The sequence below is a fragment of the Vigna unguiculata genome, chromosome 10 (genome assembly GCF_004118075.2).
Source record: "Vigna unguiculata cultivar IT97K-499-35 chromosome 10, ASM411807v1, whole genome shotgun sequence".
NCBI lineage: Eukaryota > Viridiplantae > Streptophyta > Magnoliopsida > Fabales > Fabaceae > Vigna > Vigna unguiculata.
Genome location: NC_040288.1, coordinates 3,951,804 through 3,964,190, shown reverse-complemented (window position 1 = coordinate 3,964,190; position 12,387 = coordinate 3,951,804). Strand labels below are relative to the sequence as shown.

General features: G+C 25.6%; 1 protein-coding gene across 1 annotated transcript; it reads left to right on the top strand.

The window, feature by feature from the left end:
* The first annotated feature begins 10,372 nt into the window (after positions 1–10,372).
* LOC114166103 (auxin-induced in root cultures protein 12) lies at positions 10,373–11,305 on the top strand. The gene has a single exon (XM_028050762.1). The coding sequence runs from the start codon at positions 10,444–10,446 to the stop codon at positions 11,182–11,184; it is 741 nt and encodes a 246-aa protein (XP_027906563.1). The 5' UTR covers positions 10,373–10,443; the 3' UTR covers positions 11,185–11,305.
* Positions 11,306–12,387: the final 1,082 nt, after the last annotated feature.

Below are 12,387 nucleotides of genomic sequence, written 5' to 3'. Positions count from 1 at the left end.
TTGCTCTATTAAAATAAAAATGGTACTATGATATTAAAATTAAACAAAAACAACGAAGAACCAAATTGAATATAAAACATTGAGTCTAACAATATGCTCCTGGAGTGACATGTGGATATTTTTTAAAAAATTTAAACAAATTTAAACAAATATTATAAAAAAAGAATCACATAGTGGCATGTGACTGTCATTATTCATACCATTAGTTATTTAAATAACCTTAACAAAAAAAGGACTAAAATTAACAAATTTGACAAAAATTGGGACATGTTTGAAAAAAAAAACAATATTAGGCCTAAAATGATATAATTGAACGAAAATAGGTTCCAAACGTATCTCAGTAATTATAATAATCCTACCAATTACCAATAAAAAAACTCTATTCATAATTAAAGAAATGTAAAAGAATTAATGAAATAAAGTCATTGATCAAAAATCCTTAAAAGATAATCATATAATTATTAATTGCAATGGTATAATTTAAAAGATTTCAAAACGTATAAAATAAAAACAAATCATTCATAATTATAAAATTAAAAGCAATTAATTCTATTAACTGATTAATTAATGAATTGTTTAAAACAAATCACATAATTATTAATCATAAAAATAAATGTCATAATTAGATATTACTAATAATTATGAATTTTTTATAAAATAAATATAAAATGAAGTTAATGGTAAATTTTGTAACATCTCAAAATTTGTACCCCGGTGTTTTCAGTATATCAATACCTAAAATTTTATGATACATTATTTTTAGGTATTGTGATTAGTATAATAAATTTTGAACATATGATATATATACAAAAAAAATGTCGATAGTACTTATAATATATGCTAGCTGTAAATTTACAAAATAAATTGTACTGATGGGTAATAATTCATTACCAACAAATTATACGATAGTCCAATATTCTATAAATTATATATATATATATATATATATATATATATATATTATTGAAACTAATAATAAAATAAATTATGAATATACGTATATATATATGAATTATATGCAAAAGTTTGAATAAGTGGAAAGCAAAGTGGCAGTATACTGAATAACAAATGGATGAGAACATTAATATCATATTTAATAAAAGATTAAAAGAAAAGAGTATATATATGAAACCTTGGAAAGCAAAGTGACAGTATACTGAATAAACAAATGAGAACGTTAATATCATATTAAAAGAAAAGAGTATATATATGGAAGTAATCAGAAGCATTTAATGTTAACAGATATGTTTCTATCCTTTATCCGTTCATTGTAAAAAAAAAAAATATCTCGGATGGAATGTTAAGAACTAATGGAACTAGAATAGTATAGGAACCAAGTTAATTAAAATCAAACTAGAAGTAATGATTACTTAATATAGTATAAATAGGGGTGGGGTAAGAGAAATAGAAAGCAAAAGAAGCTGGACAAAAGAAATCAGAGAAAAGCTTTGTGTGAAAGAGAGAGAGGTTACGACAACGAAGAAAGAATTTTTATCACAGTCTCCGTACAACCTTGGTGTGTTTTCCATAGTAATTAAGGTAAGGGAAGGAGACATCCATCACTTTATCTTTTTACTTCGATTATTTGTTTTTATCTATTAGTAATTTTTATCTCGATATCTACCCTAAGTGAGGTGTCCCTAACCTCATTCTAATTTATATTTAGTTCCCAATCTTATTTATTTATCTCCAGTTATGCACTGGTCCTATTTATTTAATTTATATTTATTCTCATTTACTTATTTATATTTATATCTAGTGACATATTGACCCTTTTTATTCATTTATATCTATTTTAATTATTCATTGATCCTATCTATTTATTTATTTATATAATTATATGGCTTAATATTGAAATAAAAATTATGATAAATAAAGATTTGATTAATGTAGTTGGAGGTATGACCTTGGGGATTTAAACGAGTTAGTATCACTCAAGATGAGATGTTCTTGAGTTACTTTGTTGGCCATGAACTCATTTATCCTGACTAGTCACTACAAAATTAATCAATATCTTTATAAAAGTATAATAAAGATTCCGTTTTATGGAATTGGAAGAATTTTCATTTCATTTTATTTTATTATGATATGTTTTTTTTTGTGATATTTGTCTCACTTCCTCGTTTCTTTTGATTGTGTTCGAAAAACAAAATTTTATAACATTATCATAGATGGCTGCTCCGAACACGCCTGATCCCTTCTTCGCTGACATTGTGGCTGTTTTTCCGGGAAATGCATGACAAACCAATGTAGTGAATAATTCTGTAACATTTCAGGAAACGGAAAACTCTACCATTACTTTTCTCTCTGCTCCGAATGCACCGATTGTCATCGAAGGACAAATCGGAATTACCTTTTATTTACCCCCAACAGTCCAAGTGAATCTTATCCATAACCTTTTCCCTCCACCTGTTTGATAAACCGCATATGAGGGGGAAACTGTAAATAAATAACCCTTCTTCCTCTTCCAGTATAGGAAATATAAAATGTACTAAACAATGTGGAGATAGGAAGTATATAATATTATAAATATATATATAAATGTGAATATTTTAAATATAATTATATATTAGTGTATAAATTTTTGCCTCTAAATATTTATAAGTATACTTTAATAAATAAGTAAATATAATTTTTTTTTTCGTCACAAATTTATTACTATAATCATAAATATAAAAACTTAAATTAATATTTAAAATAAATTAACGATGTTGTTATTGGTTATTGATTAATTAAATAATACTATTAATATATTTAAATAAATAATTTATTTATATACTTAGTTATAATTGTTATGGTAATATATATATATATATATATATATATATATATATATATATATATATATATATATATATATATATTATATTTAGTGATATGTAGTAAATTGCCATCATAATATTAGGATTTACACTGTATTAGATAACCGTGTATACACATTTATTATATTCCTATTTTAGTACTTTTTATCAATTTTATAGTGATATAATAAATAATACATGAACTTGTTTTAAAAATAAGCAAAGAAGAACTAATTTGCATAAAACACATATTATTATTTATTTGTTTATTTTATATTTACATGAACATGTGTAACAGTGATTATGATGATGGATTAAATGTGTCATTAGGAATGTTTATATATGTTTAAGACATTTCATAATTCCACTTTAATACAATTATTTTGTGGTTGGTCCCATAAAGGATGTAAAGCATGACAACTAAATCTAACATGTGGGGAACATGTTTCATAACATCAAATACATGACAAAAACTAAACTATTAAAATAAAGAATGAATAGCTGTCAAAATTTGGAACATTTAAAGAATTGATCGATTAGTTTCACGATTTTTTTATATTTTTAAAATATAAAAAAAATTAGAGTATTTATTTCATACTTTGCTTAAAATGACACTAGAAAAATAAGTAATAATTCACATCACCACTTATCTTAGTATTGCTCTATATTTAGTGTTATGCGTCACACATTTTCCCCAATTCTTAATTTTTTGAGGGTTTTTTTTTTACTTAAGTGTATGTATTGTGTAAATATAATTTTAATAATTAAATCAACTATATATATTTTTTAAAACAATATATGTAGATTTGTAAAAAATATCTTAAAATATAAAAATTTGTTATAGTTTATTCAATTAATATTCTTATATAGTTTAATAAGAAAAGTATATATATATATATATATATATATATATATATATATATATATATATATATATATATATATATATATATATAATTTAAAAAAAATATTTAAAAATTTCAAAATCAAAAATATTTTTAAATAAAAGTAAAAAACCATAATTTATTTTAAAAAAAATAAAAGAACTCAAAATATTATATTTAATTTACTAATCAAATTATTAAGAAAACTTAAAATAAAAAATATAAGAAAAATATATGATTGTATAAACATTAGGAAAACATAAAAAAAATTGAAACATTCAATAATTATATTATTTAAAAAATAATTTTAATAAAGAAAGATAAATTTTGAATGAAAATAAAAATAAACATATTAAACTTCAACATAAAAAATATATAAAAGACAAAAAAGAAACATCGTATGTTAAATTGATGACTTCCGTGCGTTAAAATAAAAAAATATATAAAATTTTAAATATATGAATAAAAAAGTGAAGTATGAATTAAAAGTGGTACATGTGAAATACAACTTTATTATTTTTAATAGTTTAAAATCGTATTTATTACATACGATTTTATCCATTTAATATTTTTTTTTAAATCTACTTATTTCGATAATTGTATTAAGAAATTACATCAATTTTATAAAAAAACCAATAAAATTTCATCAACAAAATATGCACTTTTGGTCTAACACTTTTCATAAGCTTAATCAAGTGAATTTATTTTTATTTAAAAAAAAAAAAACTAAAATGACCACACTCACGACTTAATTGATATTTCTTTTCTTGAAAACTTTATCTTTGATCTTATTGTTTGTCTGTTTTGAGATTTTATGTTTTATGATAATTAACTTTAAAAGATCTCATATTATAAGACAGCAATGCTGACAATTTTAAATTAATTATGGAAATCGTTACTATATTTAAATTAATTACAATAATAAAACAACAAATATGGAAATCGTTACTATATTTAAATTAATTACAGCAATAAAACAACAAATATGGTGAATAATTTTCACTGTTATTACAAGAACTGTTTCTAAAATCAGTGCTAGTATCAAATCAACAGAAAAACAAATCTTGATTACTTAAAAGATGCAAAAATCTAAAAGAATAAAGTAAAAATAAGGATAAAAACATATGGACCAAAATAACTTTTTTTTCTTCAATCTATTCTGTATTTCAATTTTATAAAAGTTTTCTAAAAAAGAGCATAATTGAAAAAAGAAGAAATAAAGATGCGCGTGTCGGCGAATGTTAAAAGAGGCTATGAAAATCCGAACGGCTTGCGGCTTATCCACACACAAAAAGGGTTTGTCAAAAAGCACTTTCAACTATTCTGGATTTAATTCGAAGTGATTCTAGTAAGAAAGTATAAAATTAATTTAAATATAAAATAAACATAGATTAATATAAATTAATATTAAAAGATCAATTTAAATCTTAATCAAATTTTGTTTTCATTTATGATAATACGTTCCTATTGGTATGAATTTAAGAGAAGTTAGAAGTTTAATATCGAGTAAATAAATAATATATAAGTAAAAAAATTATAAACTCATCGTTGTAATAAGATTTATGGTTAAAAATACTGTATTCTTTTATAAAACATAACAGAAGTATCATGAACGGCTTGATAGTAGATAAAATAATATATTCAAGAAATTTGATTAAGATAGATTGTAAAAATATTAAGATACTATTTAAAAAAGTGAATTTTAAACTTAATTTAATTTTATACAATTAATTTATAAAGTGAGATTTGTATTTATATGAATTCAGATTTTTTTATTAATTTTTTTGTGTTATTTTTTGTTAAATGCTAAAAATACACTATGTGATATTTTAAATATTTTTTTAATATATTTTAAAATATTAAAATTAATAATAATCAATATATTATAAAGATATAATAGAAAAACAGCACAAAAAATATAACAGAAAATTCAAATTCGTATCTATATACATCCAACAAATTGTACAATAAATTAATTTATGAATTTATATGGAATAAATAAATATCCATCTATTAGTTTATAAATGGGTTAGTTTGAATTTATAATTTTACTACGTAACACTGTCGGTCAAAGTGTTGAAATACCGGAATCACCATGGTCCGTGATCTTATGAGTGACCCCACACGCATTTTCTTCATCCACACGTGTTGATTAACAAAAATGATTTTAAATAATTATAAAAAATCCTCTCCAAATTTATCGTGCTTGTGACCTTCCCCAGTAAACTTACTTATCACAACTTCCATGGTCAACTAGTGGCGAAATTTTACTTTACTCCAACCAATCACTAGAAAACACGTGTACCCAACAAATTATAATTTCCCATTTCCCTGTCTAGTGTTGGCTCTGGTCATAATAAATAAATAAATAATTGTTAAAAGTATATGAATTTTGAACTAAAATATTCAACATGAATTACGTTTATGAATCTCTTTTCTTTTTTATAAATATGAGTGGTTATTGTTTAACAATTTGTATTGTTAGTGGGATCATACATGTATTTGGTTTACTCCTATGGGATTCAAGATGAAGAAGGCCATGTAAAAGAAAGAACTCTTTTACTTCCTCTTCATATTTTTCTAGTGATGATGAATGCATCACTATACCTTTAAAGGATACTTTATTAATGGCTAGAGCATTGCTTTGCAAAGTCGAAAAGGACTAGAGTGATTCTCATAAACAATGTTTTTCATATTAAGTATCTAACTATAATAAATTGTGCACATTAATTATTGATAAATGAAGTTGTTTTGACATTAGAAGCAAAATATGGTTGAGAAACTTTGTTTAATAATCATTCTCACATAAGTCTTTACAAAGTTTAATGGTTAAACAAAGATGGTGAATTGTTTGGAGGAAAAAAAAGTTTTGTTTCTTTCTTTAATAGTAATATCATAATGGTAGTATTCTTAATGATGTTAGTGTCTATGAATACCGGTCACCATGACAATTTGATAGAGAAGTCATGTTTGATTATGATTTTAATTCCTATTTTTTTTTAAGAAAATGGAATCATAAATACATAATGAAATCTTTTATATATTAGAGAGGTAAATAAAGATCAAAAGAAAATGAAAATGAACGAGAGAAAACTCATAAGAAGTTTAGGAAGGAAATTTTATTTAAAAGTTTCAAAAAAGTTACATAACTAACATTATAAGAAAATCACATATTACCGATGAGTTTAATTTGTCGGTAATAACAAAAATCAGTTAGTAATTCTAGTTTATTGACAAATTACTGGCAAACAAAAAACAATCCATAAAGTGGTTGTCACTAAATCTTATTGACGGATGATGAAATCCATCGATAATTACCTATGGTCACAACTATATTGGTAAGTATATGTCGATAAATAATCGTCAATAATTATCAATAGATTATGGTCGTTGGTAAAATACACAATTGAGTCTTCTTCCTCCTCCTCTTCTTCTTCTTTTTTTCCTTTTTTTTTCTTTTTCCTCCTCTCCTCCCCCTTGCAGTTAGGGGTGGACAAAAAAAAAAAATCCAATTTTCATGATCCAATCCACTTTTTCTCTTATCCAATCCATTTAATATTCATTTTATTAAAAATTCAATAAATTTAAAATCCATTTTATTGGATCTAAATTTCAATATGATCTACATTTTATATATTTTATAGATTGAATATCCATTCTCTAAATCTAGATTTTCAAAATGAATAATCTAAAATATCTAATCCAAATTTTCAATTTATATTTTTGGTTAGGTTGGGCTAAAGGTCAAGACGGACTAGCCTAAATTTAGTCGTATTTGACTGAGTTGGCGTGACCTTGTACGAAATTTGGCCGAATTCGGCCAAATTCAGTCAAGTCGGTCCGATCGAAATTTGGCCCAGCCGATCTTAGATAAAATTTGGAAGTATTCAGTTGAGTTGACCCCGACCCAAAATTTGACTGCATTAGACTGAGTCGACCCAGACAAAATTTAACTGTATTCGGCTGAAAATCACCTCTATATACGTGTTGAGGGCGAGTTGCAGTGTGTCCACCACAATCACGTTTGGCTCATCCTCATCCTCTTCCTCCTCCTCCTTCTCCACCTCCTTTACGTCACCATTAAGTAGTCGCCACTTCATAATCAAGTTATTGCCACAACATCATCAAGTTGTCGGTAGCTCATTACAAACCTCCACCTCTTCCTCCTTCTCCTCCTCTTCTTTTATTCTTCTTCCTTTCTTCTTCCCTTCTTCTTCTCACCCATCTCACTATAATGTACGCAAATTTTTTTCAGATTTGATAAGAAATTTGTTGCTCAATTTGTTAACAAATTTACCAAAACATCATTAGTAATTTGAATTATAATTTGGTGTCAAAAATATAAGTCGATAATACAAATTGTAATTTATCGACAGAACTTGAACTTGACAACGACTTTTATCAAAAGATTATTTTGTCGATAAATTAAATAGTAAATTTTGTCAGAAAAAATTGAGCTTACCAATATATTTATTATCATCAATAATAATCTGTACGATTTTTTTTTGTACTAAAAGAAATGTTGTTAGTAAGACAACATTTACATTTTTTTAGTTTCAAATACCAATGAATTGGCTTTGTTAAAATCAGCCATATTAGATAAATATCTTTAAAGATAAATCAAATTACCTTATAAAATATTAAATCTTTCTAAACTCCGACTCTATTCCGATAACAAAAAAATTATATAAAGTATTTCAAATAAAAGGTATGTTACCTATATGTTTTTGTACTCATTAGACTATTTTACAAACGGTCTAACTTGAAGTTAACATTATGAGTATTACATAACATAAACACAAGTCCTTTAAAACTTAAAAATAAAATAAAAAAATTGGAACATAAAAATTCTTTAAATTTTTAGAAAATTAAAAAAGAAACCAAAACATAAATATTTTTTGCAAATAATTAAGCTGATTATAAAAATTTTATTATGAAATAAGAGAATAAACATTTATATTTTAACATGGGTTATTTCTTTTATAAGTTTTTCTAAAATTAAATCTCAAATTCTCTTAAATTGCTATTTTAGTTTAGTTCTTATACTAGTAAACCCTTATCATGTGTCATATTTTCTCACGTAAACTTTTTAAATTTTTAGACAAAAATGAGATTCACACATTTTATAAGAACTAAAAAACCATTTAAAAATTTATAGAAATAAAAAATAAATATTTTTTACAAAAGTTGAATCAAAACTTACGAATTAAGAAAACTAGAAGATATAATTCAATGGACATATCAATATCAGAAAATTCACATTAAAACCCATTAAACACGTCCGAGTGTGAAAAAAAAAATGGTATAATCTGAAATGTTACATTGAATGTGTAGTACAATATTAAATTAATCACAGGACAATTATAGAATTAGTCAAATTGTTCATTAAATAATAAGACACTATTTTCTAAGATTCCTTAACGTGCTTTTCCTGAACTAGATTGTTTAGTATTAGATAGTTTCTACATCACGAATCCTCAACACTAATTTCACAGTCAGTCACATGGAATATAACTTTAAATCAAAATTTCCATATTAAAAAATTTATTAAGACTGACACACCATTCTTAACTTTGTTTAAAAATTAAGAAACAATTTAATCATTCCTTAGCAAAACTATTCCTTTTAAAGTTTTTTCCTCAAACAAGAATTAAATTTTTGGCTTATATACATCGGTCCCAAATTTCGTACTGTGTTCAATTTGTTTTCCATCTTTTTCACTTAAATACATCATTAGTTCCAAATTAAAATTAATAACTTTCTTTTACTAATTTAAAAAAAATAAAGAATTTCCTTTCTAATTTAAAAGTAATTAAGAATTTTTCCTATCATGTTAAAAATAATAATAAATTTTTCTTTTAATATAAAATTTTCTTAAAATTTTAAAAATAATGAAAATTTTTTCTTTTAACTTTAAAAATGATAAAATTTTTTCCTACAAATTCTAAAAAGAATAAAGAGTTTTTCTTTCAATTTAAAAAATAATTAAAAAATTTTCTATATAATTTAAAAATAACGAAGAATTTTTTTTCTAATTTTAAACTAATTCTGACTCTATTTTTTACGTATAGCAAAATATAAATATAATATTTTTTTTTCAAAAATATAGTTAGATTTGATTTAAAAATATTGAAAGAAAAATATTTAATATAAATATAAATTTTAACAAAATAATATATAATATTTATATAAAAGTTAAATTTAATCAAAGACAAAATTAAATTTCAATTAAATATAATTAAAATTAAATTAAACAAAAGATTGAATTGGAGCCGTTCAATTAGTATATATCGTATAAAGTCAATCACAAATTTAAAGATTTACTCTTTAAATAACTTTCATGTTTATATTTAAAAGGTAAATCAGAAACTTTAACCTCAAATTAAACGCATGCTCAACTTATTTTATTTTTTTACTAAAATAGTATCATACTTTTAATTTTGTAATAAAAATATTTTATTAAGATGAGAAACGTACTCATCATCATTCTTAATAGCTTGGGATAGCTTGGGTGTGTATAATACGACGAACATAATGAAAAAATTAAATGAAATGAATATATAACATTAATAACATACCAAACATTTTTTAATTTCAAGAAGCAATAAATCATCTTTTTTTTTTTTTTTTTCAATCTCACTTTGTGCTATCCACACGCTTTCACTTCTATTATATATCTCTCTTCATTCTTCTCCAAAGCTAAACCATCTTCTTCACTCTCTCTCTCTCTCTCTGAACTTTTTCTCAATTATTCATCAATGGCGTTTCACACACCTTTCAAAACCACCATTGCTCTTTCTCTCTTAGTTTTTCTCTCTCTCTTTTTCACTTCTTCCCATTCTGCCCTCACCTGCACCTCCTATAAGATTCCGAAAAACCGCACCTACGCCAACTGCACCGCCCTCCCCACCCTCGGCGCCATCCTCCACTACACCTACAACGCCACCAATCGCACCCTCGCCGTCGCTTACGCCGCCGAGCCTCCCAAACCATCTGGGTGGGTGGCCTGGGGACTCAACCTCGCCGGCGGCGGCATGATCGGCACGGAGGCCTTCATTGCGATCCCCGGCTCCTCCGGCGGCACCACCGTGCACCGCTACAACCTCACTTCCTACAGAGGCATCGACGAAGTCAAAGCCTTTACCTTTGACTCGTGGGACGTCGCCACGGAGGCAGATGGCGGCGTCGTAGCGATCTTCGCCGTCGTCGCCATTCCCGAGAAGGCGGGGAACGTGACCCACGTGTGGCAGGTGGGGCCCACCAAAGACGGGAAGCTGTCGATCCACGAGGCCAAGCCGGATAACCTGCAGGCAAAGGCAGCGCTGCCGGTGGCGCTGGCGCCCGCCGCCGCAGGTGGAAGCGGAAACAGCAGCGGAAGTGGAAACGCCACCGCGCCGGCCGCCGCGGGTGGGGACAAGAGTGGTGTGAGTGAGAGGTTTGGAGCTGGGTTTTACTTTGGGTTGGTAGTGGCTTTGATGACTGGTGTTGTTGCTCTTTGAAGTGATTTTTTTTCTTCTTTTTTTACTTTTTATTATTATCGTTATCATTTAATAATTTTTGCTAAACTGTGATAACTGATTTTTTTTTTATATTTATTCTAGGAATTTCTTTTAATCCATTGTCATTATGATTTTATGTTTATTTTCTTATTTTTCATTTCTGACTCCAATCATTATTTTCTTTATCTTCGTATTTTCATCGGTAAAGTTTATCTTTGGTAAAGTTTATCTTTGATTCAATTACTAAAAAAGTGTTTAGTTTTTTTTTTTCAGTAATCATTTACTACATATTATAATACTCAATTTGTTTAGGGAGTAATTTTTCATTATCTTGTAGTAGAAAAACAACATCACATTAGACTCTATATTGAGGAGGAAAAAAAAAATTATTAGTTTCAAATGAACTCGTCATGATCTTGTTCAAGAAGTTTAATTTCTTAAAAAACTATGAATTTGAGTTTGAGCAAAGACCAATAAAAACCGTAAACAAAACAGTCACAAATTTGCATTATTACTCTAAAATTATATCTTCATCGTATTTAAAATCAAGTGGATGAGTAAAATTGTATCTTCGTTGCAATAATCTTTACAATATTAAATTATACTAATTATTACTTTTTTTTTGAAAAATATAAATTAGTCATACATTATAAAAAAAAATGAACCAGATAATTATAAATGGTTCTTGACAAAGAGACCAAAATAATCTGTTGAAATAATCTTGAAGGGATTAATACATTTATAGACTATTTTTTTCCTATCTAAATATTATGATTGAAAAAAAAAACTAATGGCAATTTTAGAAAATTTACAATTAAATTTTATTTTACACAATTTTAACTTCTTAAATTTTTATTATCTCTAAATTTAATTCTTGAACTGCACAATAATTATTCGTAACTTTATTCAATTTTCAGCATAATCATTCATAATTCTTTTATTATACTTGTGATTTTCTTAAAGTTTGTGGCAATGCACAAATTGTTACCGATATAATTTGATGGTGATTCAATATATTTTTAAGGAAATCAAGAAACTAAGGAAAAAGAATCTAGAGTCCAAATTTATGTGTTTTGTAAAACATACCAAAATTAGAATTAAGCTAAAAACATAGGTAAGTTGAGTTTGAAAAGATAAAACATACATGATGATGATTCAAACGACATTTTTGGATGTCTTTTGTACATAAAAAAAAAGAGAGTA

What these genes read in the sequence shown, in the direction of transcription:
- LOC114166103 (XM_028050762.1), top strand. Translation starts at nt 10,444, where the DNA reads ATGGCGTTTCACACACCTTTCAAAACCACCATTGCTCTTTCTCTCTTA.